We start from the raw sequence: 25,828 nt of genomic DNA, 5'->3' as shown, positions 1-25,828 counted from the left end.
TGCAGCCATAAAAAAGGATGAGTTTGCGTCCTTTGTAGGGACATGGATGCAGCTGGAAACCATCATTCTTAGCAAACTATCACAAGAACAGAAAACCAAACACCGCATGTTCTCACTCATAGGTGGGAACTGAACAATGACATCACTTGGACTCGGGAAGGGGAACATCACACATCGGGGCCTATCATGGGGAGGGGGGAGGGGGGAGGGATTGCATTAGGAGTTATACCTGATGTAAATGACGAATTGATGGGTGCTGACGAGTTGATGGGTACAGCACACCAACATGGCACAAGTATACATATGTAACAAACCTGCACGTTATGCACATGTACCCTAGAACTTAAAGTACAATAAAAAAAAAAAAAGTTTAAATTTTAAGAAAAAAAAAAAAAAAGAAAGCAATTGGGAACGTTCAACACTGAGATGGGAGTGGCAGTTCTGGGTAAAGGGCATGTAGGATTCAGAGGCATGACACAGATTTAGTGGAATGGCATTGAATGGAAGTAATGTGAAGAGCAGAGGTAGGCATGAGCTGGGAGGTGACTGTAGTTCCTTGGGAGAGAGATGGCAGCATCTGTGAGTGAGAGGTATGGACAAGTGTGTGGACAGGAAAAATGGAGAGGAGCAGGCTGACTGGAGAGAGTCAGGGAGCTGTGTAAAGTTTGGTGTCAGTGGGGCGGGACAAATAAGAGATGGTCCAGGAGAATTGCTTGAGAATTGCTCAAGCGGAGGCACTAGTCCCTGAGATGGGGAAGATGGGAGAGGAACAGGCTAAGGGGGAGAAGTTCTAAACAGTTAATTTTAAGAATTATCATATAAACGTTGTGTTAAAGCTTCTCCGGTTAAACTGCTTTTAAGCAAGGGTTCTGAAATCAGGCATAACAGTTTGAATTCTGGCTCTGTTATTTTCTACCCAGGCAACTTATTTTATTTCTTCTGATTTCTCAAATAGGGATTCTTAAGTCTATCTCTTACGGTTAAAATGCAATGTGACAATGTTTATAAAATGCCTTAAACATCATAGGAACTTAGTAAACAAAAATTACTATTACTATAATCTTCTAATGGCAACATATTATGTTAGAGAAAAGACTCAGTTTTGACTTTGACATTTAGAAACTGTGTCATACAGGCAAAAAAAGAAAAATGTAGTTGAGATTTCTTACCTTTAAAACCAGCCAAATTACCCTCTTTTCCTACATCATGAAGAATATAAAATGATAATTACAACTCCAACATTTTCATTTAGTCTTGAACCTATACCATTGGTAAGTGATAAGGGGCCTTGAAGTGAAATAGTCTTTGTGCTACAAGGAAGAGAAGATGATAAATATTTATAGCCTGCGACCACAGGAGCTCTGGGAAAAACAGCGTTGTAGAGAGAATAGTGCATTGGGGGAAAGGTATTATTTAAGATCAGTCTCATGATCACTGAGAAGGAGCAAAAAGTTCCCTAGGACATCCAAATGTCAATTACAAAGTTCTCACATAATATTTTCGAAATGTAGCCTTCAACATTAAGTGTATGGTGACCATGAAGCCTATTAAGCTCTGTATCTTTTGTTTAGAAAATGGGATTTGTTGTCCACTTAAGTTGCAAATGAATTCACTAGCCTTGTGTGAACTGACCTATCACTGTGGAAGTCATATGGATTCTTCCATTAATCAAAAAGTGACAGACTCCCATGTCAACACAGCCCTTTCAGTCTTTTTCTCAAAAAACAAGAGGTAGCCTGTTTTCCTTAAATAGGTTGTTATGAGGATAAAATATGATGAAGATTGTAAAAAGTGCTCTAAATATAAGAAATTATTCTGGATATTATTACATTTGGCAGAAAGGCTCAAAATCAAATATTCTTCATTTATTTGTTCATTTGTTTGTTTCATCGACCAATAAACAAATAATATATTTTATGTACAGGGCACAAGAAAGGATACAATATGGTTAGAAATACCTCCTGTCGTCAAGGAGTTTATAATGTTAAGGAAGAGAGACAGTCACACACACAGATAACTATAGAACTACACTGAATGGGGCAGAGACTATAGGAAGCATCTAAAAAAAAGATAAGATGGTATGGGAGTTAATAGAATAGAGGTGTTTCCTTTAGGTGGGTTTACCAGGATAATTCTAAGAATAGGCCGGGTACAGTGGCTCATGCCTGTAATACCAGCACTTTTGGGAGGTCAAGACAGGAAGATCTCCTGAGCCCAGGAGTTCAAGATCAGCCTGGGCAACACAGGGAGAACCTGTTTTTACAAAAAAATAAAAATACAAAATTATCCAGGCATGGTTGTGCACGCCTGTAGTCAGTCCCAGCTACTCAGGAGGCTGATGTGGGAGGATGGCTTGAGCCTAGGGGGTCGCGGCTACTGTGATCCTGCCACTTCACTACAGCCTGGGCGACAGAGCCAAGATCTTATCTCAAAAACAAAACAAAACAAAACAAACAAAAACAAAAAAAAACCAAGAAACAGGAACAAATTTGAAAGACTGTAATAGCAGAGTAAGAAAATTCATCTAATAACAACAATAATAATAAAACAACAATAAAAGCAGATTTTAAAATTTTCTATATGTGCCAAAAATGTGTCAAGTGCTCTAAATGTATTAACAACTTTACAATAACCACAGGAAGGAGCTGCTATGACCAATCCCCATTGTACAGACTTAGAAAGGTCACACATCCAGTAAGTTACAGAGCCAGGAAACAAATCTGGGTCCTTTTAATCACAATACTCTATTGTCTCCAAATAGGATGAAAGTCATGAAGAAACAGAAAAACATAGTAAATCCTTGGTGACAAATCATGAGGTGTTCAGTGTGGCTGAAGCACAACAAAAAACAAATCTAGGAGAGGTAGGTCAGGGAAAGGCTGGGTAGAGTCTTAGTGTTAGACTAAAAATTGTGGCCTTTTTTTTTTTTTTTTTTTTTTTTTGAGACGAGTCTCGCTCATGTCCCAGGCTGGAGTGCAATGGCCGGATCTCAGCTCACTGCAAGCTCGCCTCCTGGGTTCACGCCATTCTCTCTGCCTCAGCTCCTAAAGTAGCTGGACTACAGGCACGCCACCAAGTCGCCCGGCCTAGTTTTTTGTATTTTTTTAGTAGAAATGGGGTTTCACCGGGTTAGCCAGGACGGTCTCGATCTCCTGACCGGTCGTAGATCCACCCATCTCGCCTCCCAAAATGCTGGGATTATAGGCTTGACCACCACGGCCCGGCCCGTGGCCTTTATTTTATAACTAACCAGGAGATGTCTAAATAGAGACAATGGGAATGGTGAGAACAGATGTTGACGTTACGAGAGAGAGTCTTCAGAGACAGGAAAGGTAAAGAGGTTCTGGGAAAAATTTCACAGTGAGTCTCTTGCATTCTACTTGTTTTTAAGTAAAATAATTCAGTAGGAGAGGTGATCTGTGTAATAGTCAATCATTCAATATTCCATGTGAATGAGTCCATTAGATGCTACAGTGATTTTCAGTGAGGACAAGTCTGATCTGTGATGCCCTCATAGAGATCAGGCGAAAGCTTGCTGGCTTTTCCATTTCCTGTTTTACTGCTACCAATACAATGTCTTCAGGTGGTAAGAACTTCAGGTGATACAGAAAGAAGACATTGTATGTTGGTGTGCTCTCAAAGAAATTCACATTAAAAGTATGATCTCAACCTGCTTCTGAGAATTCACAGTAGAGAAACTCTTCTTTAATCTTAAAAATAAACCAGAGGGTCCTTACCAAAATTCTATGAGCTCCTGACCTCAAGACAGATTCAGGGCAGTTTCTATCATGGTTGTGAAGCCTGTGTCATACAGAAGAGCCAGGAGGCAGGGGACTCAGTGGGTGTTACTGTATTGAGCAACTGTACCCTCCTGGGTGATCTCACAGGGGCATCTAGGAGTCATTTTCAGTGTCAAAGTCATAGAAACAAGTAGTAAAATAGTTTATCCCCTTGATAGCATCACTGTCAGAGTTAACCTGGTATTTTAACACCCATTGGTATACCAGAAATAATTCTTAAAAATTTTTTTTTATTACATACCAAGCACTGTAGTTAATGCTGTTGGACAAAGATAGCTAAAATATGGAGAAAATTACATCATGCCTGATGAGAAATATTGTAGTCTTCTGTTTCTTTTGAAGCTATATACTATTATATAATGGCTAATGGAAGGTAAAAAAGAAGAGTAATTTTTTCTCCAGTGAATAACTGGAGCTCATTTTATTAAGAGGAATATAAAATTAGTATACAATCACAGAGAAAAGTAATCTTAATTAGTACTTAATAGCACTCTATAAAAGATGGCCTCAGACTGACCTTGTGATCAATAGAAGTGCTTGCCTGCTACTCTTCTCAAAAGGAAAAGCCATCCTTGTCTAACTAATACATGTACATAACCTCAGAGAAACTCATCACACAAAGAGAGATCGCCTCCCCTGACAGAGTTTGGTCAGTTTTCCCTATTTTTAAAATATGCTAAAATTAAAGGGATAATTTTCTCCCTAAAGGACATGCTTCATTTTAGAAGTATCATATGCAATCTGAAAAGGAGGGAATTTTAACCAACTTCCCACTAATTTAGTAAATATCTCAGAATGCTAAGATCAAAATCTTCACAGATAATGGCTTCACAGCAGCATGCTGGCTTTATGCCTACTATGAGAATGCTGGGAAGTAATCTTTGGAAAATTTGTAATTGTCAACGGGACTACTGGGTTTGATGTGATTAACAATGGAAATGATCAACTTTCCTTTTCAGATAGTGATTTTAGCTGTAACCACTTTAAATTGGTTAAACTATTTTATTTATAGCATTTTGTTTTATATTTATGGTTACATCGATGAAAAAAGCAGTGATGATAAATTCTGAAATCTTTTAAGAGAATTTACCAGGTCCAGAGATAGAATAGTAGAGCTGGAAGGACCTCTAAGATGATACAGTCTGGTCTCCTCATGTTACGAGTTAGGAGTAGCGGCCCAAAGATTTTTTAAAAATCCCTTCTGATTCTCTCACAATGGATATTACCTAAAATATCATCAATTTGGCCCTTAGAGAAAATGTATATATTAAATTATTTGTCCATGTTACTCCTACTCGGAATCAACTGCTCATCACCATGGTACCTAACACAACATTAAGCTTCTAGAAGGAGCTTCTGAATTCTATTTTACAGTATTTTGTATTCTTACATTTGTGTTACTCGGGAATTTGAAAGTGGTTATGAATACCTCTAATATAGTTTGAATGTCACTTCCAAATCTCATGTTGAAATGTAATTCCCAGTGCTGGAGGTGAGGCCTGGTGGGAGGTGTTTGGGTCATGGGGGCAGATTCCTCATGGCTTGGTGCTGTCCTCACTATAGTGTGTTCTCATAAGATTTGGCTGTTTAAAATTATGTGGTATCCTCTCCTTCTCTCTCTCTTGCTTATGCTCTTGTCCTGTGATGTGCCTGCTTCCACTTCACCTTCTGCCATGAGTAAAAGCTCACTGCGGCCTTCCAAGAAGCCAAGCATATGCTGACACCATGCTTGTACAGCCTGCAGAACTGTGGGCCAATTAAACCTCTCTTCCTTATAAATTACCCACTCTCAGGTATTTCTTTATAGCAATGCAAGAATGGCCTAACATAGTCTACACTAAAATCAGACTATCCAAATTACTTCAGAGGCCCAGAAATGAACAATTAACATATTAGGAATTGTTACATGAAGTTAGACAGGCATGAGCGGGGCAGGAGAGGGCTCTGCTCCCCACCCACCAGGAATGTCAGGTGATTATCAGGTGATGGTTTGGCAGTTATCACACTGCTGCTCTAAAAACGATAATTCAGCAGCCAGTGCACCAGGGAGAGACAATCTCCTGACAGTCCACAGCTGTCACAGTGAAGTGTTAACTGAATGCAGACACCAGAGAGAGGCAACTTCCCACAGAGATAAAAATACTTGAAATTGGTAATTGGCTTTCAACAGGGTCTCAGGAATTGGGCGAGTGAACCGGGCATGTGTATTAAGAGACAAAATGGTGGAGTATGACTTTTGGGGGCATTCCACCAGAAAAGGGAAGAAACCTTCAGATGGGCATGTGTACAACTTCCTAAACACACTGCACATGCTCACGTCCCAAGCATAAGGAGGGCACATGCAGGCAGCCCACCGTAAGGGAGAAATCGTGGGAAAGGGGTGCAAGATGCTGGAGGTGGACCAGCATATCAAGCCCCAGGGGTCAAGGTTAAATGCCTGTTTGGGTCTCTTCCAAGTGTACTTTCCTTTCTTTCCTGTTCTAAAGCTTTTTAAAATAAACTTCCACTCCTGCTCTGAAAGCTTGCCTTGGTCTCTTTTTCTGCCTTATGCCCCTCAGTTGAATTCTTTCTTCTGAGGAGGCAAGAATCAAGGTTGCTGCAGACCCATACGGATTCGCCACTGGTAACTCGGATACCTTCTACCCCTAACAGAATGAGTTGTCAGGATACACATGTGCCCCCTGAGCTGAAAGAAACAATCAGAGTGTGGTGAACAGGAGGCTGCAGGCCCAGGAGAGAAAAGCCTGGGGGAGCCTACAGTGGCTATGAAGAGAGAGACTGGGACTCTGCCAGAAACTTCCCATTCCTCCCAAATACCTGTTCCGGGAAATGTGAGGTTAGAAAGAGAAGACTGTTGACCACTTGGGACAGGAATTTCTCATAGGGATCTTCTTTTTGAGAGTCTATACAAGTTAGGCTGTCTTGGAGCTAGGTTGGCTGAAACAAAAAGGTCATTGTGTAGAGCGGGAATCACAAACCCAAGTGCCTGAGGGACAGGCATGATGGTGACTTGCTATAAGGCTGTACTGTCAGGGACATGATTTGGACAAACTGGCAAGAACATCCCCATCAAGAGGGGCAGTCTGAGAGTCAACTCAAGCTAAGGGTTACATGCAGGAATGTTGACCCAGTGATGTCAAATTACTAAGAGTAACCCAATATTTAGATTTATTCGAAATACAAAGTCTCTCTTTTTAGGTGCTGAAAACAAATTTCAACTTCCCAAAACATTGTGAAAGTTGAAAATACATGTTCCACAGCCATGCCCTCCAGTTTGTTGCCTCTTGTAGAGGGTGTAAAAAATGGGGATTAATGTGTGTGGAAGTTGTAGGAAGAAGCATAAGCTTCCAGTTACATTGAAAAGATGACAACAAACTATTCTATTATTCAGATTTATTAGATAGAAAGACTCTAAAGCTGAATTAGATATGGACTCGTTCTTTGGTCTAGTGGCTTGAATCTCACTTAGGTCTCTAAGTGGGTGTGGGATGGTAATAAGATGCATTTGTAATCATATGTACCTGTAGTGCTCAGGTAGATGGTATAGGTAATCACAGTGCTCTTTTCCTTTAAACTTCAAAATCCTTCAAGCCTCAACAATCTTCAAACTGCAAAATCCTTCTCAATGCAGTGTTTCAGATGGCCACCATCAGTTAATCAGAGATGACATAAAAAATAGAAGATTATTGACTCCCCCTGGCCTAGATGAGCCTCATATATAATGTATATAGTTTTGCGATACTTTATCATTTATTTGTTCAAGAATATCCAGAGAAAGATGATATAACATGCTGTAGTCAAATATGGAGATTAGAAAAAATCTCAAAAGCTACTTATTCATTTGTTTGAAAAATATTATTGAGAGTGTCCTTTATGCCAGGCACATTGCTAGGCACTGGAGTTGCTCTAGCTGATAACCTCTAAACAATTGGTTAGACTTCCAACTACTGACATTTCTTTTCTAGTCTGTTCCTGTCTCTTCATCTTGATTTTGGTGTACAGTCCCATGATAGGCAGAATTTCTGGATTTATCCCCCAAAGATTCCACGACCTAAGCCCCAGATTCTGTTAGTATGACAATATATAACTTCAATGACTGTGTTATGTCATTTGACATAGTGAACCTTAAAAGGGGAGATTATCTGGGTGGTCCCAAGGTCATCAAATGAGTCCTTAAAAGTAGAGGACTTTCTCCAACTAGTAGTGCGAGAGGAAGGCATTGGAGAAAGTCAGAGATATATGAAATATGAGGACTCAATGCACCATTGCTGGCTTGAAGATGGAGGGGCCATGTGAGAAGAAATGTGGGTGGTTTCTAGGAACAGCGAATGGTTCCAGAGAGCAGCCAGCAAGGAAATGAGGACCTTGGACTAACTCCAGGGAATTGACTCTGCCAACAATCTGTGTTAGCTTGGAAGGGATTATTTCCCAGACTTTACAGGTAAGAGCTTAGCCTGCTGACATCTTGACCTAGGCCTTGTGAGATCCTAAGCAAAAACTCATCCATGCCTGCCTGGATTTCTAACTTATAAAACTGTAAATCACTACCTTTGTGGCATTTTGCTACAATGTAATAGAAAAATAATACAGTAATGGTGGGAGGGGTTGGTGTGGGGAACCCAAGAGCAACATCTATCTAAATATTAGAGAATGATTTTTTATCTTCTTCCAAGCTTCTGTGTCTAATTCTTTAAATAAAAAAATTCCAAAAAGTAACCCAGAATTTTGTTGGAATGTATAGTTTATATCTACCAATTTTGGCATTTATTTTGCATTCAGTAGCCAGGATTAGTTTGTAACACATAACTGAAAAAGGGCTTGCATATACAATATATAAGGAAATCATATAAACCAATAAGAAGAACAGAATTATCCAATAGAAAGAAAATGGATCAAAACACTTGAGCAGACATTTCACAAAAATATCCATATGGCCAATATTGAAAGGTACTCAACATTCTTATTCATCTGGGATATAGACATTAAAACCACAATGATATATTACTATATTCTTTTCAGAATGGTTAAAATAAAAAAGACTGACAATACCAAGTACTGGTGAGGATGTGAAGGATGTGAAACTGTTAGTGGGAGTGTAAATTGGTGCAACCATTTAGGAAACACTCGTTGGCAGTATTTACTAAAGCATGTAACTGACATGTAACTTAAGGCCTAGCGATTCCACTCCTAGGTATAATCAGATGGAAATGCATACATATGTTCGAAAAGACAAATATTAGAATGTTCACAATGGTATTATTTATAGGAGTGGCAAGCTGAAAAATACCCAAATGATAATCAATAAGGAAGTATTCAAATTGTGATCTATTCACACAATGGAATACTATACAACAATTAAAAAGAACGAACTATTGCTATAGGCAACAATATGATGCAATCTCACAAACATAATTTGGGCAAAAGAACCCGGCTACCAAATAAATACACTGTATGATTTCATTTATATAAAGTTTAAAGTCCAGCCAAATGAATCTCTGGTTTAGAAAATCAAGACAGGGGTTACATATGGAGAAGGGATGAGAGAAAGCACAATGGGGCTTTTGGTGATGATATTTATGTTTCATTTCTTGACCTCAATGGAGAGCACATAAATGAAAATTTAATAAGTTGTACAACTAAGATTTCAGTGCTTTTCTCTTTGTGTGTTGCACTATAACACAAAAGTAAATTTTAAAGCATACTCTATTCTAATTTAGTAATATAAAAGTAACTAAAAATTCATACCCTTTCCTAAACTAGGGTAACTCTTTTCTCACCCACTAGTTTTAGCTCCAGAAACATAGTAAGTGGTTCTGAGTTTGAATATGTAAAAGGGAATGAGGAAGGTGAGAGCCAGAGTATTCTGCAAAAATTAACCTTTTTTTCTCTAGAAAACAGAGAACATATAAGAAATTTATCTTAAAATGCCACTGTCATTTAAAACTTATAGACTTCTTTTATGTAGGAAACCCTCTGAACGTCCCTTTAATGACATTTTCCATGAAAAGAAAGTTAAGCTGGTAACCCACAAGGAAGCTTGTGTGTCGTGTTACAAATACTTTAGCAGCCCTTGGAAAACTGTTTCCAGTTCACTGAGATCACCTGTAAGAAGTCGATAAAGTATGGGCCGGGCGCGGTGGCTCATGCCTGTAATCCCAGCCCTTTGGGAGGCCAAGGCAGGCGGATCACAAGGTCAGGATATGGAGACTATCCTGGCCAACACAGTGAAACCCTGTCTCTACTAAAAATACAAAAATTAGCTGGGCATGGTGGCGGGCGCCTGTAGTCCCAGCTACTCAGGAGGCTGAGGCAGGAGAATGGTGTGAACCCGCGAGACGGAGGTTGCAGTGAGCTCTGTAGCCTGGGCTACAGAGCAAGACTCCGTCTCAAAAAAAGAAAATAAAAGAAACAAAAGAAATCGATAAAGTATGAATAGTGACTAATTTACTCTTGTGACTGGTAGAAGTTTTATATCTTGATATCTCCCCCAAATAAAATACAAAATATAGCCAAGATACAGTTGTGATAATGCCAATAAACCTAGAGATTTTTACTGCAAGGGAGTTAATAATCCCTTCTGAAGACTCATAGCAGTCTTGATTAAAAAGGAATTATTCAAAAATTGCTATTTTATGTTTGCTCAAGATTAAATGCACATAAGTGAGGACTGCCCATGTAGCTGCTGGGCAAAGATATAACACCATAGGGCATTCCTTCCTTTCTTATCTTTTTTTTTTTTTTTTTTTTTTTTAAAAAAGAGAGATCTTGCTTTCTCGCCCATTCTGGAGTGCAGTGGTGTGATCATAACTCATGGCAGCCTCAAACTCCTGAGCTGAAGCAATCCTCCAGCCTCTGCATCCTCAGTATCTAAGACTACAGGTGGTGCTACCATGCCTAGCTAACACTGTTGGGCATTTCTAAGGAAATGATAAAACTTTTCTCAGTATCCTTGGTTTTGCATGCTAGCATAATCTAGGTGATCAAAAAGAAAGGTTTGAAGCTGAGCAAAGACAGTAACAACTAAAGGGAAAGACAGAGATTTACAGGAATTCAGAAAAAATATCATAGGTAGATTAGGAGGTGTTGTGACTGAAAGATCCATGATGTCATTGTGCAATGTAAGATAAAACCATGTAGTAACTTCATTTTAAACCTACAGCATAAACACTGATGTTCTGCTACATTCTACACATACCACTCAATGATGATGATTCATAAGAACAGCTAATCGATGGGTGAACACATTGTTCAATTTGCAGTTGTCTTTAAGTGCCTTCTATGTATGTGTGAGGGCTCCACATCAGGTGTTATGGAAATACTCAGATAAAGATGATTGGTTAGTGTCCCCACAGAGTCTGTAGAAACTAGTGGCACAGTAGAAAAATACATAGATTATTAAGGTAAACTAAAATGTAAATACTTTCAAGAGTCACCAGGAAAGTATTACAGAGAGTGCTCCTTCCTCCCTCAAAAGAAAAAATGAGAGATTGAATAATCCAAATAAGAACAGGATGAATGAGGGAGATGGATTTGACCTGGGCCAGTACTATATTTTGCAAAGTTTGTGCATAGGAATACTAGATATTGGGCACAACAGTGGGAAAGCTCAGGGCATTTGGGAAAAATATTTTAGTTATTGTTCCATCTTTATTATCAACTACAATAGTTTGTTGGTTACATTTGAAAGCTACTAAGATCACTGTAGACATTAACTGTCTCTCGTTATAATTACTCTACAATGAGCCTTGTTTTATTCAGCCAGCAAGAATTTCATGTTCACTGACTGTCATCTGTAGTTCTTCCCAGAGAAGGAAGTTATAAAATAGACAAATATTAGAGAATTATGTAATTTTAAAAATCCAGAGCAAGTTACAAGTCAGTACAGATTCGGCACAATGTTCTACACCTCTTGACTCTATAACACCTGCCCAAGGATTGGTGTTCAGAACGATGTTCTTGGGATAGTTGTGTGTTCCTCTACCAAAGACTGAAGTACCTAACTTAATATATATTCTCAGGAACAAATTTTAGAAATATTTTAGCAAAGGTCTAAGCAAAATAAGTATTCTGATGAACTTTTAGAACATAAAATGATCCAGAACATGTCATTTCCAAATATTTGTAACAACAATTCAATGTTGTCACAGAGTGAACCATCAGCTTCATCTTAATCCAGCATAATGGGAGACTTGAGGTTCATTTTAGGGAAGTGGAGCATGAAAAGAGCCAATTTAATTTCTTGGTGTTCACTAACAGTTTGGTTAAGGTGAGCACTTCACATGTATTCACTCACTTCATCTTTTCATCAGCCCTATGAAGAAGTACTACCATCATCCCTATTTTAGAGATGGGTAAGTTGAAGCTTGGAGAGGTTAAATATTGTCCAAGGTCAACAGAGAGCAAAATCCAAAACCAAGTTTTTCTTACTTTAAAAGACACTGTATTTTACTACAGTCATTGCTTTCAGAACTTTTTTCCTTAGAAGTCCATGCTTTCCAAAGACATGGAATCAACCCAACTGCCCTTCAATGATAGACTGGATAAAGAAAATGTGATACATATACACTATGGAATACTATGCAGTCATAAAAAGGAATGAGATCATGTCCTTCGCCGGAACATGGATGGAGCTGGAAGCCATTCTCCTCAGCAAACTAATGCAGGAACAGAAAATCAAACACTGCATGTTCTCACTTATAAGTGAGAACTGAATGATGAGAACATGTGGACACATGGAGGGGAACAACACACACTGGGACCTGTCGGGGGAGCAGGGGAAGGGAGAGCATCAGGAAGAATAGCTAATGGATGCTGGGCTTAATATCTAGGTGATGGGTTGATCCATGCAGCAAACCACCATGGCACACGTTTATCTATGTAACAAACCTGCACATCCTGCACATTTACCCCTGAACTTAAAAGTTGAAGGAGAAAAAAAAAAAAAGATGCTCATGCTTTTCTTATACTTATACTTTTATGTTATTTTTCCAACCACAGGGCTCTCAGACCCAATCATTTGGTAATATAGTTCAACAATATTGAAGTGTAGGTTTTTCCCATATGCATTTTAAATAATTTGTTCACAATTTATTGAGCACATATGATGTGCCAAGCACCGCATACGCATTAATCCTTTTGCTCCTCGTAGCAACTTGTCAGTGTGGTAGTGTAATTGCCACCATTTTACACAGGAAAAATCTGGCCTCCATGACTCCATGCTTGGCCTTGGTTCACTGTCTCCATCAGTGCATTGGCCTCCTCAATTTATTTTACAGGGTCCTCTACACATTCCTGATGTAACTATGGGATGGTCTCAGAGCTCAGTCCTTGGGCCTCTCTCTTCTCTGCCTAAACTCTCTCCCCTACGTGTCTCATCCAGCCTTGCAATATAAGTGATGATGACTTAAAAATTTGTATCTTCTGCACTGACCTGTGTACTGAACTCCACCTAAAATACTCAACTTTCAACTCATACCTCCACTTACATGATGGACAGACATCTCAAACTTAGCATATCTAAAATTGAACTCTTAATTTTCTTCAAACTTATTTTCTCAGTCTTCCTTATTTCAAAAAATTGTCCTTAAAATGTCACAGACTAAATTGACACAGACTAAATTAAACTTTAGTTAATAAAATTGACAGTTTCAATAGCTTTCCTAAACAGAGCACTGAATTTACTAATATTTATCATTTGAGATTTACTGAAAAAATATATCTGATTCCAGGGTTGAGGTATTGATATCTATATTGTACACACACCACACACACACACTTTCTAAGAAATAATGTGTGTACTTGTAGTAGTATGTAAATAAATCAAAGTATTATTCATGAAAGTAAAACCAAAGCCATAAGCATGTCTTCCTGGCAACGAAAAGGTGCTCCACATTGTTATTCATCCAGGAAATGTATATCAAACTTAAAATGAGATACCACCACATGCTGATCAGAACGGTTAGAATGAAACAGGCAGAGAATACTGATATGGTTTGGCTGTACCCCCATCCAAATCTCATCTTGAATTGTAGCTCTCATAATTCCCATGTGTTGTGGGAGGGGCATGGTGGGAGGTAATTGAATCATGGTGGCAGGTCTTTCCCATGCTATTCTCGTGATAGTGAATAAGTCTCATGAGATTTGATGGTTTTATATAAAGGGGAGTTTCCCTGCACAGTTCTCTTCTCCTGTCTGCCACCATGTGAAACGTTCCTTTCACCTTCTGCCATGATTGTGAGGCCTCCCCAGCCATGTGGAACTGTGAGTCCGTTAAACCTCTTTCTTTTGTAAATTGCCTAGTCTTGAGTATGTCTTTATCAGCAGCATGAAAATGGACTAATACAAATACCAAGCACTAGTGAGGATGTGAAGCAAAGGAAACTCTCATATACTATTAGTGGGAATATAATATTTAACATTTAATTGCGTCTTAAAATGGCACCTATTATTTTCTTTGTCAATCCCACATCATCTACTTTGGGGAATTGCCATTTCTCTGGCTCATTCTGTTTGGGCCATTCAACATATGTTCTTGCCTTCCATACCACAGTTGTAGAGTGCACTATATCCCTAGACACAGTGCTTAGTGTAGTGATCAGAATTTGCCCCAAGCTAAGTCATTAAGAATCTTTTAGAGGAGATCAGTCTTGTTTCTTTTTCTGGCATCACAAACTCTCAAAATAATGTAGACTTTTGGGTGGTAGGGCCATCTTGCTGTGACAGAGGAGAGCCTTTCTCAGGCAAGAAGAACTGAGAGACAAAACTCCTATAACATTATTAAACTTGTTTCTAAAGCCAGGATATATCTTGGGCTTTTTACTTTTGTAGGCTAATAAATTCCCTCCTTAGGCTAGTTGATATAGTTTGGCTCTGTGTTCCCACCCAAATCTCATCTTGAATTGTAATCCCACACGTTGATGGCAGGACCTGGTGGGAGGTGATTGGATCATGGGGACCGTTTTCCCCCATGCTGTTCTCATGATAGTGAGTTCTCACAAGATCTGATGGTTTAAAAGTGTGTGGTGGTTCATCTCTCTCTCTCTCGCCACCATGTAAGATGTGCCTTGCTTCTCCATGATTGCAAGTTTCCTGAGGCCTCCTCAGCCATGCAGAACTGTGGGTCAATTAAACTCTTTTCTTTATAAATTACCCAGTCTCAGGTAGTTCTTTAGAGCAGTGTGAAAACAGACTAATATAGAAAATTGGTATTGAGGGAAATAGGGCACTGCTATAAAGATACTTGAAAATATGGAAGTGACTTTGGAACTGGATAATGGGCAGAGATTGGAACAGTTTGGAGGGCTCAGAAGAAGATAGAAGATGTGAGAAAGTTTGGAACTTCCTAGAGACTTGTTGAATGGTTTTGACCAAAATGCTGATATTGATATGTACATATACTACTGAAGTATTGTTCCTTATCTAAGTGTGTAACTGAAATTATTGTATCTATTTAGCTTCATCTAAGAGTGACAGAAAGCTATCACAATAGAAGTCCATAAATAACTTTGAAGGGAAATAAGCTGAGAAAAGTTTTTATGAAAACAGATGACTAATGCCTTTAATATATAAATAGTTAGTACAAGCCAATAAACAAAAAACTAAAAGCATCTCCAAGAGAAAAATGAATAAAGGACATAAATGACAATAGAAAATGAAGATGACCATATAAAAAAATACTTACCTGCACTAGAAATTTTTTGAGTTGAATTAAAATGTAATGTAATGTTTACCTAACAAATAAGATATATTAAAAATAATATTCAATATTGACAAACTGATGAGATGTACACTTAAGGCATTGCTGGTAGTAATATAAAATAGTGCAACTTTTCCAGAAGACAATTGGAATTATGTTTCAAATATATTTAACACATTGTCTCAATGAAATGAGAAATACAGACAAACATTTAGGCAGAAAGATATTCTTTTTAGTTATTTATAATAGCAGTCTACTGGGAAATAGTTAAGTAAATATAAAATTTATTTTTGGGTATAATATGAAGTAGGAATTTAATTTTCCCCACGTGGTTAATTGTTCTAGCATCATTTACTGATTAGTTGAACATTTCTTCACTGATGTTTGACTATACCTCTGGTTCCATATGGACAGCGGTCTGTTTCAGGCATTTTATCCTCTTCTACTCGTCTCTTTATCATCCCATGTTAATATTAGACAGACTTAAGGCCACAGTTTTAGAATGAGTCTTGATATTGGGTAGAACAATCTTCTCTGTCTTCAGATTGTTTCAAAAATATTTTGACAATTTTTCCTTGCTCCCTTTTCTAACTTCATGTACATTTAAAAAACAGCTTATTCAGGTAACCTCGAAGATGCTTTTTTTGAGATTTTTAAATAGAATTAAATGTGTGGATACTTTTGGGAGAAATGACATCTTTTAGCTATTAAAGTTTCCCCTCCAAGATCATAATATAGGTCTTTATGTATTTAAGTATTCTTTTATGCATCTGTATATGCATATGCATATCTATATCTATAATGGGTTCATACAACTTTTATAAGGTTTATTCCTTATAGGAACCTTGTAATTGTATTGCTATTATAAAGGACACCTTAAAATTTTAACTTTCTGTTTTGGCTGATATACAGAAAGGGAACTGATTTTTGTATAATCAGCTTATATTCAGCAACCTTGAGGAACTCTTAAAATGAGTTTCCTTCCTGATAGTCCACTTTCTCCTATATTAAGGAGCTGACTGGGAATTCTAGGGTGTGAAAACTGTCAGGTTTCATTCAGAATGTGAGAGTGAGTTGGAAAGAAGGCAAACAGGTAGGGTCACCCCATTCCCTCCTGACCCTGGCAATGGTGAAACTTGGAGGGCTTTTCCCTTAAATGGTATCTATCCCAGTGGAGGAGACCTTGTCTCTCTGATGTGGAATGCTGCAGCCTTACAGAGACTATTGGCTTCAGTCTGGGAGCTGGTTCCTTCTAAACCTTTGGGTTTTAACCTCTTACCTCTTCACTGACTGCCCTATTTAAATCACCTGCCAACCCTCACCTGTGCCTGCCCTTATTCCCTATTACAGAATACTGTTCTTGTCCTTTACAGCAATGATCACATTTTATGAATTTATTTGTTTGGTAATATCCTTGTTTACTGTCTGTTCTTCCTATCCATTGCAAGCTTCATAAGGTCAGGGACCAGGTCTATTTTGTTCATCTTTTTCCTGGTCCCTGCCATTTAGTTCAATAAATGTTTGTAGACTGAACAAAGGAGTTAGATGTCAAATATCTGCTTCAATTTTTAATGTTAACAATCCACTTGTCTCATCATTTAAAATATACCTTACTTATGCAATCTGATTTTATCTTCATAATTGCCTTTAAAATAGGGATGCTAGTCCCCATTTGACAAATAAGGCACAGGGAAATCAAATCATATGCTCCAAATTAATATCTAGAAATTAGTAGAGTTGAAAATGGAACCCAAATCATCTAACTCAACATCTAATTAAAAAAACTATAACAAAAATAAGACAGAAAGAAAGGAGGGAAGGAAGGATGGAAAGAAAAAAGGAGAGAGGGAAAAAGGAAGGTGGAAAGTAAGGGAGGGAATATTCATTTATGAACTTTCCATATCAAGGGTATACCACATCATCTATCCTTCTAAAAACTCCTTAAGTTTCATACTTTCCCATTAGGAAACCTCATACTCTCCAGACATTTCAGGCCAGCAAACAGATTAAGAATACTCTCGTACAACATTGTTACAGATGAGTCATACAGAGTGAGAAATAAAGGAGTATGCAGTTACAGAATAAGTCTCTTTTTCTCAGCTACATTTCACAACATAAAACTAGATGGTAAAGCCAGGTCACCTAATGGAGTCTGATAATTGTAAGGTTTACTCACAGCATGATTTAAGTTTCAATTTCAAGTTCCAATTCATTCTCTCATAATTTTTCTGCCTTAGTCAACATTACACAAGACGTTGGCTCTCTTACCATTTAAAAGCCACATGAGAATATCTTGCCAGTTTTACTATAGGTATGAGTATAAAAATAGTTTCTTTCTAGTAGAATCATAATTTAAAAAAAGAAAACTGCACTCAAGTTTTATTTTAATCAATGATCCTACATCTCCTTTATTTTCTTATCCCTAAATCTGATGGTGAAATAAATGGTCATTTCTATTATTTTGATTAGCTGACTTCACACTGAGAAGTTACAAGAAGGAAAGGAATCACCTACTGCTGTCAGTGTCTATGTAATAAAAAAAAAAGACTACCAGTCCTTACGTTAATAATACTATTTTTGTGATTTGGAGGGGAAAAAACACTTTGCTGCCAAAGGGTAATCCACATAGAAGAGCTGATTGCTAGGTGACACAGTGACAGAATGAGACTTTATTATGGAACCTATTGACATGAGAACTCTACATCACTATAAAGTACAGCCACTCACAAGTTCCTGAACTCAGAGTAAGATGATACAGTATTTATGAATTCTGTCTGTTCCAGGAGGGCATAACAATACATACTTAATCCAAAATCAGGGACAGATAGTGACGTTCTGGTGCTTAGAGATCACACCCTCAGGACTCCAACATACCCATTACTGAGACATCATATTCTATCAGCAGCGTTGCTTCTTGTCCACATTGTTTAAGAATACTCATGGCTTCAGCATGGGTGGTTCCAAGAAGCCGAATTCCATCCACACTGAGCAACCTGTCACCAGGTTTGATCGTGCCCTCTCTGAAGGGAGAATAAAGGAATAGTCTTTATTAATTTACCACAAAGGGGCTTGGTATTAATAGTCACTTAGCCAAATTCGTTTTCTCACACATATTCTGCCATCCATCCCATCTGCAATCTTTTAAAGCATCAAGTGTGATAGTAAGAGTGTAAAGAAGTAACCCTGAACAGAAAATTGCTGTAATATGAAAATCAGTAATGAGAAAATAACTACACATTAGCAAAAATCCTAGTTACCCACAGGTAATTCTTGAAGTACAAAAGTAAGAAGGGCATATTTTCCCTTTTCTACGTTTTTGCCTGAATGTCTAAAATGGATTCAATAGAGGCCAGAAAATACTATTCACCTATTTTCCCAAAGTCAGGTAAACAGAAAAGCCAGGGAATTTCATTCAAATTATTACCAGTGAATCCAAGCAGGATAGGAATTGCTGATGAGAAATTTCCCTTGTCTATAAATTTCCCTACTGATTTATAAGGCCATTTGGCAATCATGAAATTGATTTAACCTCACATTCCCTGGAAGAGGAAGGCAAATGCTATTCTCCCTGCTGTGACCACAGACACTCAAGGCGTTGAGAGATGACTCAGTGACACCACAAAAGTACAGCCAGGGTGGCCCCCAGATAACCCTGCCTCAGGGAGGGGCACAAAAATGAGAAAATCAAACAGTGGGATTATATGTTGAGGATTTGGAAAGAATAATAATGACCTTTGAAATAAACATCTTTCACCTAGTTCACTCTCTAAGTCCTTTGGCTCCAATTTTTTTCTTAAATTCTCAGATTTCTTTGAGTTCTAAATTAATTTGGTAATACAAGTACACCACTCACAAGCTTGTAGCCTATGTTTTGACATTTCTGTCACCTCCAACTCTAAATGTTAATAAGAAATGAAAACATTCTAATTTGCTTCAGGAAGAGTGATTCACTAGAGACACATGGAAAGGGAAAAGGGGAAACTCTTGGACATTTTGCTACCCGCTGCAAATGCAAATACACATCAGCACAAGTAAGACACCAGTGTTTTTTCCTATTTTCTAATTTTATATGAAATATCATCTTTCTTAAAAGTGAGCTAATCATATGAGCTTCAAACGAAAAGAAACCTGAATTCCTCCCACAGTTCTTTCACTTACTGCCATACTGGGCAGTTTTGTCATCTGTAAATGTGGATACAAAGACCTCATTTAGAGGGTGGGTTGTAAGGATAAAATAAGATAATGTCTGCCAAGCCCTCAGAACAGTCCCTAGCACATAGTAAATTCTTAATAAATAATGGTTATAAATGGTTAATTAATTAATGGTTATTAATGGTTAATATTTATTAATAATAACTACTATTGTTATCTTTATCTCTTAACAAAGGTTTTTAAGTTTATCCTGGTCTCAAACAGAGAGACAGGAGGAATCAGTACATTTTCCTCCTCCCCTTCAACAGTCTCTAATGGCAGCAGTTGTGTTCCCCCATCATTATAGAGTCAATTTTTGCTGTGGGAAACTAATACAGAGGTGAGTATCTCCAGAGACACTTAAGTTGTGAGCTTACTTGGGGCCCTACAAGGCTTACAATAGGAAAGTTGAAGGCATTTGCCCTTCACATATTCAAATTAGCAAGGAAGAGAAATGCAAAGAAAACTCTAGAGACTAATGAAATGTCTTCCATTTTACTAAAAGTCACTTCCATTCTGACCTGCATAGTCACTATCAAAAGATAACACTGATAGTAAGAATGTTGAGAATGGTAAGATTCTCACCACCACCACCTATCTGTCCAGGCTGGGAGATTAGCAACAGGAGAAGATGCATTTCCAGCACCTGCCTAAAAGAGCCAGCTGAGTTCTGTAAGTGCCTCCCCTGTGCCAGGCCCCTGCAAGGCATTATATATCTCCAACCTTTGATAAAACTGAACAGCTCTGAAAGGTAGATATTAGTATCTACATTTCCAACGGTGGTGGAAATTGAGCTCAGTATTAAGTCACTTGATAAACATATAGTACAGTAAGTATAGACTCTAGAGGCAAACCTTATTTTTTCTGATTCCATAGCTCAGACTCTCAGTTTTCACATTGTAACATGTTTGCTTAATATCTACATTTTACTGTAAAATTTCTAATATATCAACTTCTATGTCAAAGTCCCCAGCTGTATTTATTTTATTTTGGATAGTGACACAGAAAGATAAAGTTTACCTGTCAGCAGGTCCTCCAGGACGAACACATGTTATCACAACTGGACGAGATTTATTTCTATCATCATGTGCTCCCCCTAGCAAAGAAAAGGAATACAGCTTAAAAATGCTTTCATTGTTGACATTTAAAAAAATCACCTGCAAGATTTCAGTTGAGAAATGTCCTACTTCATGTACGGAGGAAAATATGTAAAATTATCCTTGAGGCATACAAAAGGCTTAAAGGTCTTGCTCATTTTATAAAGAATATATTTTTGAAGTCACCATTTCTCCATCTTTCAATAAATACATGGCTGTAACCAGATAACATAGAAAGTATTTAACAACTGGTATGGCAAGAGGATCAACTGATTATATCAAGTACTGGCCCGATTTGAACAGCTGTCAGTTATACAGTACAGACGTGTATATCTGTGCCAATAAAACTGATCTAAAATACTGGTCAGTAGGTCCACAACCTAACATAAAGGAAACAAAACCAAAGTAAAATAAAATCCTAGTATTAAAAAAGAAAGCAAAAAAAAAAAAAAAAAATTCAAGTGACCAAGTGGCTTTCATTAAAAGTGAGGTGTTCAAAATTTGGGGCAAATTTTCAGACTGTGTCAAACCAGCTGCAATCCTTGAATGGGAATTTTAATTTTCTGTTAGAAAAAATTCTCCACAAGAATTCATGGAAACATAGATGTTTCAAGATGGAAGGTAATTTATTGTAAATTCTCTTTTTAATCCATAATCCTTTTGTACAATTTCCTTAATCTGTGCTCCACCAGCGTCTGCATGAAATGCACGGGTGCTGGCCTACTTCTAGATGTGAGGCTGCTCATTCCACATTTGGACACCAAGGAGTGTTAGAAAGTTCTTCCTAATATTTAACTGACATCTCTCCTCCTTCAACTTTCATTCACTGGTCTTTGTTCTATGATCCAGAGCAGTAAAATAAAAATGTATGCTCTCTTTTACAAAAATGTTTTCTGAAAGTTGAAAACAGAGATTATACACCGGCTAAATCCCACCTTCTTAATGTTGAACAATGCCAGTTTCCTTATCTATTCTTTATGTGACCTGGTTTCTTTGCATATCACCATCCGGTCTGTCCATCTGGGAGTTTTCTAGTTTGCCAATATCTGATAAATATGAAGCTATTGTCAACTATTTCTCCCTTAATATTTGCATGCTAGAACAGATGGACATTTCCCAAACCTGGCATAGGCCAAAAGGTCGCCTTACAGAAAATAGCCTAAGAGAAAAATTAAAAGGCATTTGCAGTTCCTCAGGAAGACAAATGCTTCTTTTGTGCTCACTTCTGTGACAAGTGATTTGTTTAGTGTGATTGATTGGAAAAAGCTCTCGTTCAGCATTTTATCAGTATTTTACTCTTTCATTGTGTTTAGCTTCTTTAGAAATTCCTCTTTAAAATAAGAAATTCACCACTTTCTCAGAAAAAAATTTTAAAATGAAAATTTTAAATGTTACCACAAATGCTTACCCATATTTATGTAAATACTGTTACATAATTTCTCTTTTGCAAGGTGACCATAAAGAATAGGTTTGCTTTTCCCTAAAGGAAAATTGATTGAGAAGAGGATGAGGGCCAAAGATAGCAAGAAATCGTTCCATAATTTTGGCTTGTATTTATAAATTTAAAAATGTAACATTGAATACCTGTTAAAGTGTGAGATAGTTGTATATTTCTTGATATGTGGCATTTTACTGTTATTTGTAATGACCGAAGTTTCCTGTGTGACTCACTCAGGTTCTAGAATTTTGCAGCAGCAAGGCAAAACAGGAACCACTCAAAGACCAGTGACATTCTCAATCCTGGTGTACATTAGTATCAACTGGGATGCTTTTTGAAAATATCAATGGCAGAGACACAGTGCAGACCAAATCTGAATATCAAGCAGCATATGTTAAATGACTAGGCCCACCTACAATTTTACATTTGACTAGAGAAGGTTTCCTTGTCTAAAGTGTAAAGCAACTTCATGGCAGAGTGCCTTTCCTATCAGCCCAACTCATCTCCTCTGGCTTGCTTGCATTAACTGAAATTTAACACTCCAAGGTTTTAGCCAGAACATCATTTTTACTCTATGGATGCAAGGTTCTATTGTTTAGGGAATAAAGGTTTTAGAACTTGTGACTTATAGCATTAGAAATATAATTCCATTCATCAGCTAAAACCTTAATGTTGCAAGTTCCATTCTAATAGGTTAAGAAGAACTTCACCCATACTGAATAGATATGCTCCATCTGCAGTAACTTCTCCTCTTTCCTGGCTGTCCTGGTATTTTCCACTGATCTAAGTTTAGCTCAACTCCCATCTATGCCAAAACATCTTATCTGCCATACTAACATTTACTCACAGCACTTTTTCATTCTGATTAACCAGTGACTCTTAAGTGACGGGTAGTGACCACCTTTTGAACAGGGAAAATCCTCCAGATGGACCTCAAACTAATCTAAAAATAGAAATTCTTTATTTGATTCTCATTGAGAAATTATGCAAAACTCCAAAAACGTTTATGTTCAACCAACATATTAAGGGAGTTATTAAGGCCTATAAACATGTGGTACTCATAAACTAATACTGGCTTATTGTAACCAAGATTTTAAAAATCAGTATAATACTACGAAGTCTGATGTCCACACAAATCTAGGTAACATTCAATCATTCACTTATTAAGTGCCTCCACATACCAGGCAGTGTTCTAAGCTCATATTATAAAACTCCTGGGCATACACACAGATAGTTGAAATTCCTGCAAACTGTGGGAAGGGTGTTTTACTAACATCACATCATCAGTTGTCTTGAGGTGGTTGTACATTTCAATTGCTTCTATTCTGTTTATTTCTTAATAATACATTACTCTTGGTTTAGCTCTTTTATTAGTAATTTGATTCATTATTGACTAACCATACAGTCACTATCAATGAATATCTGCAACAGCAGTATTTTTTGGCATAGTGTTTCAATAATTAGACTTGTATGCATGTGATTGAAGAACCTTCTCATTCATATCTGTATTGCAAAACAGATTTGTATATATCACCCTTTAGCCAAAAATTACTTGTACAGTGACTTTTCACTATATTCATCTCGTTATTTTAAACAGAAATTTAGGAATGGTTAGGGTAAATGATCTTGGGCTCTGTTCCTCCACCTAAAAATAGGCCTTGGTCAGAAAAATGTAATAACTACAAGTCTAAACCTCTCAATGAGTTCCTAGTTCCTCATTCTCTCTACTACTCACTTGAGCACTCTATCAACTTATGTCTTAAATTCACTGGACTGTAATTCCCTGTAGATCGGAGTCTTGTCTTATGACTCTATAGTACTTCCCTCCATGCTGACATGTTGACATGTGCTTAATAAACATTTGACTGATTGATTTGCTAAGTGACTGGGATAAAATGAAAGCTACTATTTAAAACTCAATCACTTAAGACAAATCTGTACAAGTATCCACATCTCTTTTATTCTTTCATGCATATTTATTAAGATGTTTAATTTTAATTAATGTTTTAATAATTTTGATAGAATTTTTACTCAGTTGAAGTACAAAATGTTATAGGTGAAGACAAAAACAATCAAGAAATGTGAACTGTTAAAATATTCCTGATAGTGGAAAACCAAATACTGCATGTTCTTGCTTATAAGTGGGTGCTAAGCATTGAGTACACATGGACACAAAGAAGGGAACAACAGACACTGGGGCCTATTTGAGGGTGGCAGGTGGGAGGAGGATGAGGATTGAAAAACTACTGATTGAGTATGATGATGATTACTTGGATGACAAAATTATCTGTACCCCAAGCCCCCATGACATGCAATTCCCCCATGTAACAAACCTGCACATGTACCCCTTGAACCCAAGACAAAAGTTGGAAAGGAAAAAAATCCCTGATGTTTATACAGCTCCCTATTGAACCTCATTGTCATACTACAGATTGAGAGTTGTTAATGTAGGCATAGTCTTTACGGAATAAAATTACTAATAAGAAAACATAATGCAAGATAGAATTATACCTTAGAAGTAGTAGTTTAATGACAAGCTGGAGTGACCTGAAATTGTTATGATCAATGCCATATTATAATATGATGACTTGAGCTGATGCACATAGATACCCAAGAGATTAGAATCTTCGATCCATTTTTAGAAAGCTACAATAACCAACTATGTTTCTGGAGAAATTTATTTAAATAAAGTCCCTTAATTCTGGTGTATTAAATCAAATCAAGGCATACTAATCAACATTTTTGATTCAGTGATATAGAAAAATACAAAAGGAAAGACAAAAGATATGTTGAAAAGTATAGGATGACTGAACTGACAAGGTTTATAAACAGTGGCTTCTTGCTCTGCATTAATGAACCAAAAATAGAGCTACATTTGGTTTCCACTTTTATGGCCACTCATTGTTGTGTTTATTTAAAGAAGGGAAGATCTTTCTAACCCACAGAGTGAGAGAAAATCTTTACAACTTACACATCCAACAAAGGACTAATATCCAGAATCTACAGGGAACTCAAAGAAATTAGCAAGAAAAAAAACCAAACAATTCCATCAAAAAGTGGACGAAGGACATGAATAGACAATTCTCAAAAGAAGATATACAAATGGCCAACAAACATATGAAAAAAACATGCTCAGCATCACTAATGATCAGGGAAATGCAAATCAAAACCACAATGTGGTACCACCTTATTCCCACAAGAGTGGCCATAATAAAAAACAAAAACAAAAACAAAAAACCACATAAAAAAACAGATGTTGACGTGGATGCAGTGAAAAGGGAACATTTCTATACTGCTGAAGGGAATGTAAACTAGTATGACCACTATGGAAAACAGTGTGGGGACCCTTAAAGAATAAAAAGTAGAACTATCATTTGATCCAGCAATTCTACGACTGGATATCTACTCAGAAGAAAAGAAGTCATTACGTAAAAGAGATACTTGCACATGCATATTTATAGCAGCATGATTTGCAATTGCAAAAATATGGAACCAGCCCAAATACCCATCAATCAACTAGTGGATAAAGAAACTGTGGTATACATATACAATAGAATACTATTCAGCCATAAAAAGGAATGAGTTAATGGAATTTGCAGCAACCTGG

General features: G+C 37.3%; 1 protein-coding gene across 3 annotated transcripts in view; it reads right to left on the bottom strand.

Annotated features, from left to right (window-relative positions):
* Positions 1–25,828, bottom strand: part of GRIP1 (glutamate receptor interacting protein 1) — a 298,768-nt gene that overhangs the window by 152,286 nt on the left and 120,654 nt on the right. For all 3 annotated transcript variants that reach the window (XM_017871570.1, XM_017871572.1, XM_017871571.1), the window contains exons 7-8: positions 20,707–20,782; positions 18,370–18,515 (exon numbers count right to left, since the gene is read on the bottom strand). In XM_017871570.1, coding sequence (XP_017727059.1) covers positions 18,370–18,515; positions 20,707–20,782 — 222 coding nt within the window. The remainder of the gene's footprint in view (positions 1–18,369; positions 18,516–20,706; positions 20,783–25,828) is intronic.

The sequence above is a fragment of the Rhinopithecus bieti genome, unplaced genomic scaffold, assembly GCF_001698545.2.
Source record: "Rhinopithecus bieti isolate Rb0 unplaced genomic scaffold, ASM169854v2 scaffold_5924, whole genome shotgun sequence".
NCBI lineage: Eukaryota > Metazoa > Chordata > Mammalia > Primates > Cercopithecidae > Rhinopithecus > Rhinopithecus bieti.
The sequence above is the reverse complement of the archived record's forward strand: the minus strand, read 5'-3'. Positions and strand labels throughout refer to the sequence as shown.